This window comes from Poecilia reticulata, chromosome 20 (genome assembly GCF_904066995.2).
Source record: "Poecilia reticulata chromosome 20, P_reticulata-male-v2, whole genome shotgun sequence".
In the NCBI taxonomy this organism is placed as follows: Eukaryota; Metazoa; Chordata; class Actinopteri; order Cyprinodontiformes; family Poeciliidae; genus Poecilia; species Poecilia reticulata.
Genome location: NC_088849.1, coordinates 21,699,918 through 21,717,126, shown reverse-complemented (window position 1 = coordinate 21,717,126; position 17,209 = coordinate 21,699,918). Strand labels below are relative to the sequence as shown.

The 17,209-nt window shown below is 38.7% G+C and overlaps 1 protein-coding gene and 1 long non-coding RNA gene across 6 annotated transcripts in view; one reads left to right on the top strand and one right to left on the bottom strand.

The window, feature by feature from the left end:
* The window catches only part of arhgap21a (Rho GTPase activating protein 21a), an 86,424-nt gene that overhangs the window by 16,537 nt on the left and 52,678 nt on the right, over positions 1-17,209 (bottom strand). For 3 of the 5 annotated variants that reach the window (XM_081601488.1, XM_081601487.1, XM_081601485.1), the window contains 8 exons: positions 16,890-16,982; positions 16,222-16,300; positions 14,906-14,960; positions 8,463-8,486; positions 4,732-6,307; positions 1,426-1,569; positions 573-675; positions 64-100 (listed from right to left, as the gene is read on the bottom strand). In XM_081601488.1, coding sequence (XP_081457614.1) covers positions 64-100; positions 573-675; positions 1,426-1,569; positions 4,732-6,307; positions 8,463-8,486; positions 14,906-14,960; positions 16,222-16,300; positions 16,890-16,982 — 2,111 coding nt within the window. Of the gene's footprint in view, positions 1-63; positions 101-572; positions 676-1,425; positions 1,570-4,731; positions 6,308-7,910; positions 8,437-8,462; positions 8,487-14,905; positions 14,961-16,221; positions 16,301-16,889; positions 16,983-17,209 lie in introns of those variants that run through there. The other 2 variants (XM_081601486.1, XM_081601489.1) reach the window with 2 other exon arrangements.
* Positions 11,931-13,142, top strand: LOC145549351 (uncharacterized). Its single transcript, XR_014085287.1, has 5 exons — positions 11,931-12,016; positions 12,114-12,197; positions 12,332-12,419; positions 12,535-12,577; positions 12,917-13,142. It is a non-coding gene; the product is annotated as an uncharacterized LOC145549351 (long non-coding RNA).

The window sequence follows — 17,209 nt, the reverse complement described above, 5'->3', positions numbered from 1 at the left end:
GATAAACTACAGAGGAAGACATGCGGATAAGTAGGTCATGTAAGGACAGCCGGGAAAACTTACCTTCCTCAAACCTTTCAGTCCAGGAAGCAGAGACCTCCTGAGTGCAAGAGACAAAACATGAAATTTTAGGAGACTTGAAAGAGATGCTGCATTGTCAGTGGTTTGGAGTTCTGTTTGTTGAAGCTGTGTTGGTGGTTCAGACAAACATCAACGTCTCTCTAGAGTGCAAGTGAAGCCTGAGCAAACAAACACTAAAATCCAGAGAGTTTGATTATATTTAAGGAGGCCAAAATGGCTTGGTTACTGTTGCTGCTGGGAGATTTAAGAGCCGAACATTCACAACAAATGACAACAAGACATTAGTTGTTTTCATTTTACAGCCAGACAACTGGACATCACTTCAAATGGATGGTGAATTTCACTTTGATCAACGTTTATCTTCAGTCACATGTTGATTCTGTGACTTAAGACATTTAAATCAAAGAAAAAAAAACTTTTTATTAATCTATCATATACCTACAAGTGTAGGAATGGGGTTAAATTTCACTCAGACAGTGGCTGTAACTCACCCTCTGCTCTCCTCATGGTAGTTATCGATCCCTTCATCGTACGATTTGGACCGCTCAGATTTGGTACCAGAGTCTGACCCGATAACTGAGAGATGAAGAGAATCTATAAAAGAAAAGGACACAAATATATAAAACATTAATTTATTTGAAACAAGATATTTAAATTAAAGACGCAAGTTATCAATTAATGAGTTTATTTAAAGTTGATTAATCTTATCAAGCGACTGGGGCCATTTTCTTAAAAACCCAAGATTTCTTTTGTATCAAGAGGGCTAATGGTCTGACATAAAGGTTTAAATTCTTCGTAATATACTGAATTTAAATAAAAACTAATATTGCTTTGTCAGCCGTACTATATACTGACTGAATAAACAGGTGGTTTGTGGTCTCGATTACATTATTAAACTTAAAGAGATTTTATGAAATATTACAAAATCGGAGCAAAATATGTGAAACACTAAATTCTCAGTGAAATAGAGATTTTTTTAAATATAAAATTACTGTCTGTGGTGTGGTATGAATGTTAAAACATTGCTCATTAACTCACGACCGCTTTTCTGTCGTCACGTCATCCTCGCCTTCGAAGCAAATTTGTAATTTTTGGTTAATAAGCTGACGTTGTTCCGTCATGTAGCGCTATTAATGTGAAACTTAAGGAGCTTATCGAGTGTTTATAGTTTAAAACAGAACCGCATGAAGTGAATTTTGAATCCCACGACGGACTCTGTTAGGACCGTTCCTCTTTCCCGTTCCGTTAAGGAACAAATTTTAATCTAATAAACCATTGATCAATAATTAATCATTAGTAGATGAATTTTTGCTTTCCTAATTTAAATGAATCTGTTGACATTACCTTGATCGTGTGACTGGTGGCGTCGTATGAGAGGAGAGGAAGATGTGGGGCTGGGTGGGATGGTGGTGATGAGGGGAGTTGAGATCACCCCGGACGCGGGAATGTGCGTGCTGTCCTGGTCGATGCTCGGGCTGGACGGTTCGTCTGAGGGCACAAATCAGGGCCCAGAGGTTGAGAGAAAGGAGGCAAATTTCCCTCGTAAATCAGAAATCAAAACCAGAATCACGGGTTTGTAGAAGAAAGATCATGAGGCAGTCAAACAGACAGAGGAATGTTAACAGAGGCTGGAAATGTGACTGAAGGATTAAAGAATGTTCTGGTTTTGTCAGTGGTTTCGATCCATAATCAGGATCTGGGATGGAAACTGAATTTACAAGTTTTAATGTTTTGCTTTGGGTTTTTATTGGACTTGGAGCCAAAAACATCTGCGAATGCTAAACCTCAGCACAAAACATTGTTTCTTTGTGTCACCAGTCAGAGTTATTTATAGATGAAATGTGTGTTGCTTTAATTATACATGAATAACACGATTAATCAGCTGTTGAGGCATGTGTTACACAGCTTTAGCCAGTATTTTACAGCTACAAACAACACGCAAAGATTCAATTACCATTTCAACTATTTTCTCCTGAACTCAATGACCCTCAAAATCTAAAATAATCCGCTGAATCAAAGATAAAAACAAACGTTTTAAAAAATGTAATTAAAAAAATTACTTGCTAAAAATAAGTTAAAAATGGTATATAAAAATATTAAAAGGCAATGTAAAAAAAATAAAAACCTGTCAAATCTAAAATAAATAAAAAAATTAATTTAATATTAATATTTAATAACAATTAGGGATTGTACTAAAAATAAAAGCTTTTAAAAACTAGCAAAATGGTAAATATGATGATTAATTTAACAATAACATTCAGCATTGGGGAACCAGACTACAAGCTTTAAAAAGTAACAACAATACAAATATGTAGTAAATTATATATATAAGTAATTACTAAAGAATAACTAAGTATTTGTTAATTTAACCATTTAATCATTTACCATTGACAATCCTATAAAAAATTACGACTTTAAAAACTTACAAAAATGAAACAAAATCACTCTAAATGACTTGTCAAATTTAACACATACGAGGGGGAACCCAAAAGTTTTCATAATGACGCTGCTGCACACGCAGTTTTTGCAGTACATGATTCTGCCGCTAGTTATTTGTTCCACCACGCCTTCTCAATCAGTGTGCCAAGCGGCGTTGATGTGGAAGGTTTTGTCTAACCACAGTGAATTTTCTTGGAAGAGCTGTTTTGTCCAGCCGTCGTTTTTCTTCATGGAGAAGTTCTATGAGCAGCGAGGCTGAAGCTTTGCTTCCTGCTCGGGAAAAAAGCATCGGAAACCGTTCAAATGTTGAAGACCGCTTAAAAGGATGACGCTATGTGTCAAGCTCAAGTTTACTCGTGATTCACCTGCTTTAAAAATGGTGACATGTCAATTGAGGATCAACCGATTTTTTCCGGAGCAGGAAGCAAAACTTCACAGCCGGGCTGTGAAGCCGGAAAAAAATCGGCATGATATCTGAACTCATGTTGATCTGGAGTTTATTTAAAACAGCCGTTTTCTGCTTTTCCCCCCTCAGTGTTTTTGTCTAGATTATTTTTCTCAAACTATTTGAACATTTCTCCTGTGTTGGATTCGATAATAAACTTGTAACTGACCTGACTGGAAAAAGAAAGTTTATGTTCTCACTGCGGAAGAATAAAGATTTATATTTTTATTAAAGTCTCATTTGTTCCTCTGCAGACTTTCTGCAATCCAGGAGTTTAAATACCAGCACAAGGCTCAACTCTCACCTCACCTGACGCCTCAACTTGAATAAAAACATTAACAGGCGGCAATAAATTGCAGCGATAAGAGCCAGCACGGCAAAAACAAAACGAAGCAGACAGAGATGAAGCAGTCAGCGTGACGTTTCTGCCCGATAAGCTGCCAGACGGCTTCACTTTTACATGAGCAGCCAGTCGGCGTTAAATCATCCAGTGTCATAAAGGCCGATAGGAGCCGTCAGCAGGATGGCACGCCCGAAGAGCGAAGGAGGAAATAACCACAGAGGACAAATATGTCAGGAATGAATCATATCTGGGTCGGAGAGGCCGGGTGATCGCAGAGATCAAATATCAATAACTTTACGCCAAATTAAGGAGCAAAACAGACCAGTAAGTATTCTGAGAAATTTTTTTTTTTTTTTGGCTGATTTCTTGGTTCCCATGGCTGTAGAGTAAATATGAAACCAAAACCAGGAAAACACCACAAACTGGAGCCAATAACGAGCCTGGATGATAATTTGTTGTGTTTGGCAGCAACTCTGACTTTATAAGAAGACTTTTTGTTTTTCTAGCAGGGAAGTTTTTTTAATTTCTCCACTTTGATAAGCAAATCTAGACGGGAGACAAAAGAATGTCTCCAGTTTTCTTATCTAAATTTAAACAAATTTCTAAGGAAATATGTAAAACAGTCGTCACACGATGATCACTTACTGGAAGGTAAATTTAAAATTTTCTCCAAAATTTAGTGACGTTTTCTATCAGTTTAATTTAATTCAATTTAAAAAACACTTTATTTTATTCCAAAAGAAAAATAACTTATTACAACTCGTATCTGAGTTTTCAAAAAGTCCCTATGGATGGTGATGGATCTGCTGTAGCAGTCAGTGTAGCAACAAATCTGAACAGGCCTCTGACTGAAGACGAACTCATGACATGAAAACAGCGGATGGATGGATGGATGGATGGATGGATGGATGGATGGATGGATGGATGGATGGATGGATGGATGGATGGATGGATGGATGGATGGATGGTAGAAGGATGAATGGATGGATGGTATAAGAATGAATGGATGGAAGGATGGTAAAAGGATTAGTGGCTGGATGGATGGATAGATGGTAAAAGGATGAATGGATGGACAAACAAATCAATGGATTGATGGATGGTAAAAGGATGAATGATGGATGGTAAAAAGATGAATGGATGGATGGATGAAGGGATGGATGGATGGATGGATGGATGGATGGATGGATGGATGGACGGACAAACAAACCGATGGATGGATGGTGAATGGATAGATGACAGTAATGGATGGATGGATGGATGGAAAAAGGATGGATGGATGGACACCTTGCCCCTGAACATCCAATCAGAAGAACTGGTTTCTGATGAGTCGTATCGATCTGAATCGATTGGCTCGGCGCTGACAGATGAGCATCTCTAACAGGAAGTGCATGTTTGGAGTCGGACAGATCAGCTGCTGCCTCACCTATGAAGGGGATGGAGTCCAGCGAGTCGTTCAGGTTGCTGGAACCGGATTTGTGCCTGGTGTCTCCCAGCCTCCTGAGCAGCGTCTCGTTGGACGCCCAGCACATCGCCGCATCCGCTGACCCCGCCTTCACCAGCGGTGGCGACTTCACTTCTCGCTGCCTGTCGACGTAGGACGGAGGCCGAGCGCGGGCGCCTCCAGCGGTCTTGTCCCTTCGTAGGACGACGACCGTGGCATCGGGTCCTTCGACGCCCTCTGAGAGACCGCCGTTAGTCCGCTCTGGCGTCTCCTTGACGACAGGTTTTTGGGCGACAGTGGCGGTTGAGGATATCGTGAGGACTTCGCTCTTCATCGGCCTGAGTGTGGGCAGCCTGGAGGCGGCGCCGGAGCAGGATGACGACCGGGCAGCTAATCCTAATTCGGACCGGTTCTCCGTCTTCAGGCTGTCGGCTCGGCCACGGAGCTGCAGGTTCAGAGGGGAGAAGCCCAGGTGGTTCCCCATGGCGTTGGCTCTTTGGTCTCGGAGAGGCTCTGTGGTTTTAATGGCGGACGAGGTGGGGGAAAGGTCGCAGAGGGAGTTTTTGACGGGCAGGCGCGAAGGCCTCATTATGAGGCCGTCCGCTCTGACCGCTAGTGCAGAATCTGTTGTACCTTTCGTAACATCAGGCGAGTTCGACAGCCGCTGCTCCGACTTTGGAGGAGCTAAACTCCGCCTGCTTGTTTCCTGTTTGTCCTCCATTTTGTGGCTGATGTGGTCGCAGGACCTGGCTCGGGGTTTGGCGACCCGGGCGTCGCCGGAGAACGGCAGAGCGTCCTGAGAGGCGCTCCGAGGCCAGTGGCGGGACGTCCTGTCTGGCTGGCCACCCAGCCGCTCCTGGGAGGCGCTGCGGAGCGGTAGCGGTGCGGTCGAGTCCGCCCCGCGCTCGTTGGAGGCGCTCCTCCGTCGGACCTGGGAGGTGGTGGCGGCCTTCGGGGCGTAGGCGGAGTTGGCAGCAGCTCGCAGGCTGTCCAGGCGTTCCTGGATGGTGCGGCAGCCGTACGTGTGCAGCCGCTTGGCGTTGATGTAGTCCTTGTAGGTGGTGTAGGTCCGCCAGTCGATGTTTTGGTGGGGTGAGGTGGTCGGCGCCGGCGGCGACGGGGAGCAGTGGTTGGCGGTAGGGGAGGTGGTGGTGGAGAACGTGTCTGTCGACGTGGCGGCAAGCGGCGCTCGCACCAACGGCGAGAACGTCTCTGGATATGGCAGACATCCTGTGGTGAGGGGCCTGGGTCGGTCTGCTGGGGAGCGGTACCGGTTCTCCTCAGTTCGGTGGCTGGGTCCGGCCCGAACCAGCCAGGACCCCCGGTCCACCAGATCGGCTGGAGTCCTGGTGCCGTCGTTGCTGACGGACGGGACCTCGGGCCGGCTGCTGATGTCCGTGGGTGCCGGTCGTCTGGCGGGTCCCGGGTCGGACGGCTGCGCCATGGCCGCCGCCTTCAGCTCGATCCGAGGATAGCATATGGGAGGCGGTTCCGGGATGTTCTGGGCATTTCCGCTGTACGCCTCATTTCCTTTGAGGTATGCATCCTGTGAATAGGCCTGCAAGAGATTATACGACAACATTTACAGAGCCCTCAAGCAAATACATCTGAATCCTCTGAACGTTTTCACATTTTCTCACTTCAGAAGAAAAAACTTCAGAGTACAAAGAGGCAAAGCAGCCTAAACCTGTGAAGAAAGGAAGCAGTTAATCTGAAAAGTGTGGTGTGCATTTTTTGCTTTTCCTCTTACAACCATTAAAGGTGACCTATTATGCTTCTCTGAGCAGCTTAGGATGCGTTTGTGGTCTATACAAAACTTTTTCGATACATTTTTTGCGCAAAATTATTATGTAAGAATAATTTTGCGCAAAAATTATTCTTTTTGCGCAAAATAATTCTTACATAAGAATTATTCTTCTTATGTAAGAATAATTATTATGTAATTATTCTTACATAATAATTTTGCACATGACAATTCTGAAAGGAGATTTTAATCTCCTATCAGAATAAAAACGTTTTATGACATCTTATCACTTTAAATCCAAATAAATGTTTACACTCACACTAACTGCAAACACATGCGCAATTATACAACCGTACATCTTTGAAAAGCAAAAGTGGAGTCTCCTGCACAACCACCAAGGACAATGCAAAAACACAAAATTGTTCCAAGTAATTTTGTCAAGTTTTTGTTGCAAATATCTTAGTACACTTGAAATTAGACAAAACTAACTTTCAACAAGATAATGAGCTTTGACTCGGTTATTTCTTAATATTAATTTTAAAAAAGAACTAGTTCCACTGGCAGATTATTTTATCTACATGGAAAAAATATTGTATTTTAAGTGACATAATCTGCCAGTGGAACTAGTACTTTTAAAAAAAATCCATATTAAGGAATTATCTACTTAAAACAAGCTCCTGTAACTTGCTAAAATGTTACTTGTAAGTTAGTTTAATTAAAGTGTACTAAGGTATTTGCACCAGAAACTAGACCAAAAATACTTTGTAAGATTTTGAGTTTTTGAAGCGCGCAGACAGCCATACAACATGTGTTCACATAATGAAATGGCCTATTTAAAGTCCACAACTAAACGCTAAATTGAGATTCTGGGCAAGTAGATGCGGAAAGCTGATGGAGTTTTACTACAACTGTCTAAAGCAACTGGAAAGTGGTTTTAAAAAGTATTTACTAAATGGGGTTAAATATAAATGCACGCCGCACCTTTCAGATTTTTTACATCTTGTGAAAACATCTTAATCCGTTTCACTTCCTCTTACCAAATATGCACAACTGTAACACAAAATCCCAATAAAATAAAGAGAGAAAACATTGAAAATGTGAACAAGGTTCAAACAATCCTGTAGAAAATAATCTGGAGTTAATCTGAAGCCAACGCCGCTCTTCTTTAAATTCCTGGATAAATTCCCTGCTTTCTCCATCTCCATGTTCCTCTCTGCCCTCACAGATTCCGCTCGTTTCTAAAAATACCTCCTCTGCGGTCTCTGTGAGAGCTGATGAGATTATCAGAGGAGGAGGATGATCAATGCTTGACTAACAGCTGAATGAAGGCAGAAAAGCAGCTAATAGTTTTAACGTTATTCACCCAAAATGATGGGGTTAAACGGAAAAAACTGAGATTTCCTGCGGATATACCCACCTTCTGTACCGGAGAGCCCGGCCTGAAGCACAAGAATCGAGCCCATCTGAGTTTCCTTTTTTTGCTTTTCCCAGCCAGCGCTACTTCTGTTAGCATCTTTGATTTAACCTGAACTAAACCTCATAAATAAAATCCTCTGAGGGGGTTAAAAAAAAAAGAAAAACCTCCTGTTTGTATCCGACACTGACATATTTCCTCATCCCTTCAGTGCAGACGCTGATGATAAAATGAAAGGTAGAGAGAGTAACTGGACTTTAATCAACAGCGCCGGCTCTACCTGTGGTGTCAGGTTACAGCTCCCTCTGGATCCTAACTCCTCCAGTTAAACACAAACCAATTTTCCTGATTGTGGAAAGTACAGGGAGGGAATGTTTGTGGTCTCCTGAAGGATAATGTCATCACAGCGAAAGAAAAGCCAATAGTGACCAACAAAGCTTCAACCAGAAACACAGATACTGGCGGAAAACACTGGGGGATTTTTACTGATTCCACTTCCAGCAAGAGGTGGAGGAAGGGGGGGAGGTGTTAGCTTGGCAGATTTTCCCGTCTTACCAGAGCAGTGATATCCCTGGAAAACTGCAGTCCGCAGGTTAGGTAAGCGGGAAAAGAGAGAAAGAAAGGGTCAGAAAAAGAAAAATAACCGAGTACACTGCAAAAACTCAAAATATTACCAAATACTTTTGGTTTAGCTTCTATTGCAGATATCTTAAAAAACATAAAATAAGACAAAACTAAGTAACTTTTAGCAACAATAGACACTGGATTAAAGTCAATAATTCCTTAATATTGAGGAAAAAGTACTTAATATTTCACAAATAACAGGAAAAATGCTTTATTATCCATAAAATAATCAATAAGTGGAACAAGCACTTTTTAAAAATATCAATATTAAGGATTTATTTACTTAAACAAGTAAATATATCTTGCTGAAAAGTCATTTGTAAGCTAATTTCATCTTATCTTAAGTGTACAAAGATATTTACACTAGAAACTAAACCAAAAATACTTCTTGGTAAGATTTTGGTTTTTTTTTAGTGATAAGAAACAATGTTACAGAAACAGAGGTGAGAAATTAGACCGTTAAACCGAGGCTGATTACAGTTTACAAATTTCAAAATTATTTATTTTTAAAAATAAATAAAAAAATGATTTAAAAATTAAAAAAATATATTTCTAAAAAAATAATTCAAAAATATACTTATTTAAAGTAAATTATTTTATTTATTTAAAAAATAATTATTTAAATGAATATTTTGAAAAATATTCTTCAAATATTTTCAATTTTAAAAATCCACATTTGAATCAAAAAGCAGGTTTCACAAACTCAAATTTAAAATGTTTTAAGACCATTAGTGATGGAAATTAAGACATAAATCCCTTTGGAAATGTACAAATTTTATCCGGCCAAATAGCAGATGCAAAAAGCTAGCAAGCTAGCTGTTAACAGCATGTTAGCAGCTAATTAGCGGAAGCCTCAGCTGTCTCAAGTCAGAACGCAATAAAAATGTCTGAATGTGACAGAAAAACAAAATACATAGAAAATTAAATACTTAGGTCAAGACAAGATTTAAGACTTGTAATAAACATATTAAATTTCCAACTTACTTTTTTGAATTTAAGACATTTTAAGGCTTTTGTTTAGAAGAATATATTTAAGACTTTTTAAGGATGTGTCCTGGTTTGGGTTAAATAAAAATATTTTTGAATTTATTTCAGTTGATTTTAAAGGAGAAGATAAACAACCTTTAAAAAAATTCGGTTTCCTCCTAATTTTGTGAATCAGTTGCCTTATTAGTCTGCATCCAGAACCAGAAAGCAAAATCCAGTTAAGAGCCAAATGTGCTAAAACAAAATAAAAATGTGTGATTCTGGTGACCTGATTAATTGTGCTAAAGATGCACCGTGATGTCTTCCTGCCTCTGTTCCCCATAAACCTCTTCTCTCCCGTAGAGTCGCTACGTTTCCTCTGTTGTCGTCTCGCTCACCTGCAGGCATCTTCCTCAGGGCTTTCTGCATCCCCAGGCATTTCCATCTTCCCGTCTCTCCCGGCGTTTATCGCACGTTCTGCACAACGGCGTGCGTTGCTGGATGTTTGTTTGCTGTAAACTGGAGTCAGCTGACTGCAGCTTCACTCCCTACCGAGTAGACTCGGTGTCTCTCGGGAAATAATTCAAAATATCCACTCATGGTCTGTTCATGCACGTGTCCTTTAAGACATAGTGATGCATTTCAACGCGTATAAACATCCAGCAAAATGCACTGCAAAACCACAAAATCTTACCAAGTACTTTTATCTAGTTTCTAGTGTAAATATCTTAGTTCACTTTAAATAAGACAAAGCTATCTTACAAGTAACTTTCCAGCAAGAAATATCAGCTCATTTTAAATCAATAATTCCTTAATATTGATGAAAACAAAACTAGTACCACTAGAAAATTATTTTATTTATAACAAAACATTTTTCCCATGTTATAAGTGAAATATTTTGCCAGTGGAACTAGTACTTTTCAATCAACGTTAAGGAATTATTTACTTAAAAAAAGCTCCTATATCACAGGACGAAAAATGGGATTTTTGACAGCTATTGACATCTGGTTCTGCCGTGCGCATGGAGATTGAGGGCTTTTGGCAAGAGGTTTTAGTCAGAGTCGAACACTGCCAAAAATGGTCAAAAACGCTGTGTGTCTGTGTTCCCCTATCACCCCCCTCCCCTTGTGCCTAGCAGAGGTTTTCGTATTTAAATGAAGTTGCTGAGTGCCATGCAAATGCAAATCAACTGTTGAGCCTTTTGACTCTTATTCATTTTGTAGCTAACTCTTTTTTACCTTCTGTTCACCATAAGTATGAAGTATGTTTGGAGAAAGAATATTAAAACAATCTATCTTATCCATTAAAATATATATTACATGTATGTTAGGAGCACTGAAAAACTTAGTTTTGGTTGAATTGATGATATAAAAGAATAATATGCATGATTACATACAATAGACTTTTGTGAAACGTGATCTTACTTTGACATTCCTCCTATCTGAAGATTTATCTTGTGATGGGAGGAATTGCACAACTTAATCAAAAATAATAATAAAAAACATGTTCCAGAGTGGCAGATTGTACATAAAGTATTTTTGTGAATAATATTCAAACTAATGTTAATGTTCACTGATTGCTTTAAAGACCCAGAGTCACGCTGTATTGGAGTGATAGTGGTCATTCCACAACACAATACAGGATTTAAGAAACTACAGATTTTTCAGTATTCAGTTGCTTAACTCTCAAGTTTAAATTGAACAAAATGGTTGAAAGTTTGTGATACCTTCTGATAGAGTATAAACATTTGTATTCTTTTTTTTTTTAAGTTTTAGGTAAGCACTAAATATAACTCATGGATTATGAATCATTCTGTATAAACTAAAAAGGAGACAGCTCAAAGTAGAATTCAGTAAATAAACATATAATTAATTGCTAAAAGCATTTTAGCAATTAATTATAATAAAAATAAAATATACTGTCACGTAACTTTTGAAAAAATAACTTTTAGAATGTATTTTTTTCTGTCAACTTTCATTTAACCCTCCAGTCCAGTTGGTGGCAGTAATGCGCTTTCATAGTCGGTCAAGCAGCCGCCATTAAACTCCAGAGGAAGATTTGCACTGGTGATAACGAGTGCTAACTGCTACACCCAACATGAACGAAAATACCAGTGCGTTATGTGAAATGGTGGGAAAAGTCCTATTTCACGGAGTTACCTTTTCAGTATCGTTTTGATATTAAGCAATGTTCCGGCGGAAAACAACAAATGACACCGCGGCGGTCCAACAAGACCGAACTCACGGTAAGAACGCTTTTCTAAATAACACGTGGAGCGAGGCCAGTTGCTTTGTTTGTTTCTTACAGAAAGCGGTCTGTCGTTTTCATAATGCCGAAACAAGTGTAGCGTGAGCTTTTGTATTGTAATCTCTATTACATGTGATGTTCTGAACTCTTAAAAATAATCGCATCTTCTTTTATTTTTTCAAACCTGAAAAATGGCCACCCCTTACCAGCCAGACCTCAGACCACCGTGCCGAGGAGCTCTTACGGAGTCCGCCAGGACGAAGAGAAATTCAGTAAGTTATGATTTCACATTTAGTGAATAGTGAACACTCGCATATTTGCAAGGAAAATTGATCTTCCCGTTATTTTATTAATTTTGTTGTAACGCAGTACAGCAAGGCAGAGTGTGGAAGGCAGTAAAGATCTACAAAATGGCGGACGGAGGATGGATATGAGGACGAAGTCATGAAGTCGGTATGTATAATCACTGCGTTGATTCCCGACTGTATAATGGTTGGTTGAATAATTTTAACTTATTTATTTGTGTATTTTTGAGAAAGCGATATATTTGCTACAATATTTTTTTAATTTTAGATTTATTTCCACAGACTCCGCAGAATGGGAGTCACATTTGTGTCAATCAGACTCTTCAGGAACGTTCTGATGTCCATGATGAGGACAGAGATGCAACTGTGTGTGAGTATTTACTATTTTAGAATGTTGATATTTTATGCTTCAATATTGTTTATGTAGATAATGTCATTATGCTAAGTATTGACAATGCACAAAAATGTTTTCCAACTGCATCCAGGACCTACTGCCAGTCATCCAGATGTAGCTAAAGAAAGAAGCAGGTCAGATTTATTACTAATCTAGAGATGTCACAATTCCTTGAATGATTAAAGTACTGTGATTTATTAAAATCCATCAAAGCAAATTATCTGCCTCAGAGTTTGTTAAACTGTTTTATTATTTATTACCAACTTTTAATCCTTTTTTCTTCCAATTGTTTCCAAGTGTTTTCTCTTTTTCATTAGTTTTTATTTTTTGTAAGAATGTATTAATGTGTTTTTTTGTTTGTTTGTTTTAATGTCATGTGTGCATACTAAGCTGGAAGTTGCCAAACAATTTCACTGTAGTTTCATAATGACTAAAAGATGCCTGTAGCTCATAATGATTGTCTGTGTTAACAGCTGATGGAGGAAGGCAGAGAGTACTGGCAGCAGAGGAGGTGGCATTCTGGGAGGATGGCAGCAGCAATGAGCGGGTGTCAGGATGGACCCCAAGTTCCTCCAACCAGGAGCTCAGTGACATCAGGACTACATTACAGGAAGAGACGTCAGGTCCACCCTACAGGAGAGATGTTGGGCCTGTTCTGAACGCAGCATAATGTTTGGACAAAAAAAACACTGCCAGATGGTCCAGAAATGGACAAGCATTTATGTCTTATTTTGTGTGCAAACAGTAAAAAGAAATAAAGAAAAAAAAAAACTTCTCTGTTTCTTTTATGTTCCTCATATATGAACATGTTGCATATAAGCAATATCAAATGAATATATTTTAATACAGCATTTATTTTTATATGGAATTTTTAAAATACAGCATTAAAAATTTTAATGATTGGGGCGGGGTTTATTTATAAAGACATAAGTGCTATCCAATGGGCGCACATCAACCAATAACATGGAAATGATGAACTCTGATGTCATTGTTTTTCATCCAATGACAGAATCCACGTGGGTCTGCTGAAGCGCCTTTGAATATGCTAGGCTATTCGTGTGCTAAGTAGAGTCGTTAACACCTCCCGCACCGCCACTCCCCCCCTCCAAGAATTCCGCAATCGACAGATTTCGACTCCCGTGAGTGAAAATGTAAACTGTCGATATCTGTCGCTGACTAGCTGCGTTTGCGTCAGAATACAGGGTCAAAAATCCCACTTTTCGTCCTGTGTATCTTGCTGAAAAGTTAATTGTACGATATTTTTGTCTTATTTAAAGTGTAATAAGATAATTGAGCTAGAAACTAGACAAAAAATACTTAGTAAGATTTTGTGTTTTTGAAGTGCACATTCAGCCACAGATACAGTGCATATTCATGTGATGGAATGGCCTAGTTGAAGTCCAGAACTAAACGTTGCACTAATCTGTTGGTCTTTCACAAAAAATACCAGTAAAATAAACAGTAGCTTTAGCACTGAAGAAATCAAACAAACAATATCTTACCAAGTACTTTTGGTTAAGTTTCAAGTGGAAATATGTCAGTGCTGGTCTGCTTTATGGTCTGCGCAGCTCTGAACCCAGACTGGATTACAACACGGTTCTGATCGGTAGAACGGCGTGAAGCATGAAGTCTGGATCGGCTCCTGTTTTCACTGTGATACGACTGCTTTCTGAGTACTTCCACATCTTTAATTTCACCCAGCTGGTCGTGATTCATGCTAACACTCATTCTCTGCAAGCTCACTGAATCACTGCAGGGCTTAAGTTAAGACGTTTTCGGACCTATTTAATGCCAGTTTGGATGAAATTTAAAATAAAAAAAACCCTTTAAATCTAAGTAACAGAAGTACAAAAACGAACGTCGTCCATCCAGCTGGTGAAAAGTTTATGCTTACCTATGATAGACGCAGAATAAGCTTGCTAGCTACCAAGAGTATATTAGCGTCGTAGCAATGAAGACATCTGAGTGTGACTCAACTTTTACCTGACAGAAAAATCCCACAAACCCCCCCTCCCCCAAAACAAAACAAGACAGTATTGAAAATTCCTGCCACAGCAAAATTTAAGATCTGTGATCAAGGTATTTAAGGTATGTGAATGCAAATATATTTCCAGCAAAGTACCTTCTAAGTTTCTGGGATTTAAAGTAATAATATAATTTCCATAAACAGCTTTAATGAACCATCTGACAGGATTTCCTCTCTGTTTGTTTTGCAGGATGACGAGAACGGCAGCCGAGGTGAGTCCAGAACAAAACTTTACTGCCTCCATCTGTGACGTTTGCTGTGAGACCCCAGGTGCTTCAGTGAGGAAAACACAGCAAACCATTTAATCTCATCTCTGCTTGCTGTTCCAGTAAATGGGAGCTAAATCATTATTGATGGATTGTCGCTTAAACAGTTTTTATTTTAAAATATTGATTCAATGAGGTGAATTTGTAGTAATAACAGAATAGATACATACCAGTTGCAAAATGTCTTCATCTTTTGGCATCACACAGAGCTCCAACGAGGCATCGCTGATGGATCAGAGAGGAAACGGATACAAAAACCACAAAAAAACTCAAGTTTAAATCTCCTGTCTGCTGATTTTATATCCAATAAAAAGCTTTAAAGGCGTCAGCAGAGGATAAGCAGAAAGGATGGTGATGCAAATGTATGTGTTGAGATTTTCTTTACAATAAAAATATGCATTTATCAACCAGATGTTGATGGATTGTTAAACATCTGCTTTGTATAATTTTACTGCCAGTTTGCTATCATGTTCCTCACTCCTCTTTGTAGAGAAGATTTTTTTGAGAAAAGTGTTTTTTAAAACTGCCTGTGTTGCAAAACACAACAGAAAGTTTGTGTTTCATAAAACGATTAATCGGATTAATTGTGATTAATCGATTATTGAAATAATCGTCCGCTAATTTAGACATTGATTAATTGTTAACTTGAGTATTCAGACTCAAAAAAGGCAATTTACTGAAAAAAACATATTTAGAGCAGTAATTAAGCCAACACTATACAAAAAGAAATACATTTCATATTTAAAATAAAAATATACATTTTAAAAAAATTATTTGCTTAATTATCTAGTTATTAATTTCTAATGTTTAAAAAGGCTTAAGTAGTTAAATAAAAAAAATCTGTAAAATGTGTCATTTTTATTTGATTAATCAATTAATCGATTATTAAAATAATTGTTAGTTCATTTTAAGCCAATGCCACTTTAAAAAGTGACATAAGTAGGCCTAAAGTAGGCTTTAGTGGTGATTAATTTAAAAATATGTAAAATATGCCATTTTTATTTGATCAATTAATCGATTATTAAAATAATTGTTAGTTCATTTTAAGCCTTATGTCACTTTAAAAAGTGACATAAGGTGACATAAGTTGGCTTAAAGTAGGCTTTTAGTGGTGATTAATTTAAAAATATGTAAAATATGCCATTTTTATTCAACTAATTATCAGACAAATCAACTGATTAATCGATTATTAAAATAACTTAGTTCATTTTAAGCCTTAAGTCACTTTAAAAAGCATTAAGCCTTAAAAAAGGCTTAAGTGGTTAATTTAAAAAATAGTTAAATGTCCCATTTTTATTGGATTTTATCCATGATTAATCGATTAATCCAGTTGGATTAATCGATTAATCATGAGAATAATCAACAGATTAATCGATTACTAAAATAATAGTTAGCTGCAGCTCTACTTTCAAGATGTTTGGGGATTTTTTGGCTTGTAAAAATGATGAAATGTTAAAATGAAGGCGCCGCCTGGTTGCAGTCCTACCTGTTCTGGATCAGGGCTATGACCTGGGAGTAAGTTTTCCCGATGATGCTTTCTCCATTCACTTTCACAAGCCGATCCCCTGGAAGGAATTAAGGGAATAATTTAGAGAACCTGCTACTAAGGGATCAGAAAAACACTCCACATAATTACTGAGCAGAGAGACCATGCAGTACAAACATACATTACCTCTGCTCAGATCTAACAGGAACAATGTGTGTTTATTTGACGGTAGGTTCAGGGTTTCTGAAGATGGCCATCTCCAACAGGAAGCGAGGCGAGGTGAGTTTGGGGGATAAACCGGATAAATGTGGGAAAACACTCCCTTCTCCCAGGAGGGCGGACAGATAAAAGCAGACAGCTCTGAAGGCTTGTCCAGACCACTTACTGTAACATTTCCTGTAAGAAGCGTGCTGACCTGGCAACCCGGCGCTCCTAACATCACCTTCACTTTAAACTTTACGCTGCTGATTCATTGTCTCAAGTATTTTTATCCTCGCTGCTTATAATTAGAACTGATTCATGTATAAATAAGATGAGAAAAAAGTACAAATGCAGGAGAAAAGAACGTTAGACTTTGTTCAGCCCCCCACAGAGGAGCCATCTGTTATTTTCTACCTCCCGTTTGTTCTGCTTGGCAATTTCCAATTATGACAAATGATGCTGTGTACCTGTGCAGAGTCCAGCTCCGTGGGCGGGGCCTCCCTCCTTCACCTGCTTGACGAAAATGGTGTCCATTGGCTCCAGGCGGTTCTTCTGTCTCCCTGGCGATGATAAGAGAGAAAAGGCATGAAGACGATTGGTCAGAGTGAGGAGGCATGAGTGGGCCGCACTGTTTCCAACTTTCTGTTTGATTCATGGAAGAACAGGCAGAAAACTGAAGCTTTTCAATCATAAAATGTAAAAATAAGCTCTAATTGACAGGGTTTTTAAAATGTTTTAATTACAGCCAAAATAATTAATCATATTATTCGTGATTAATTGATTTGTG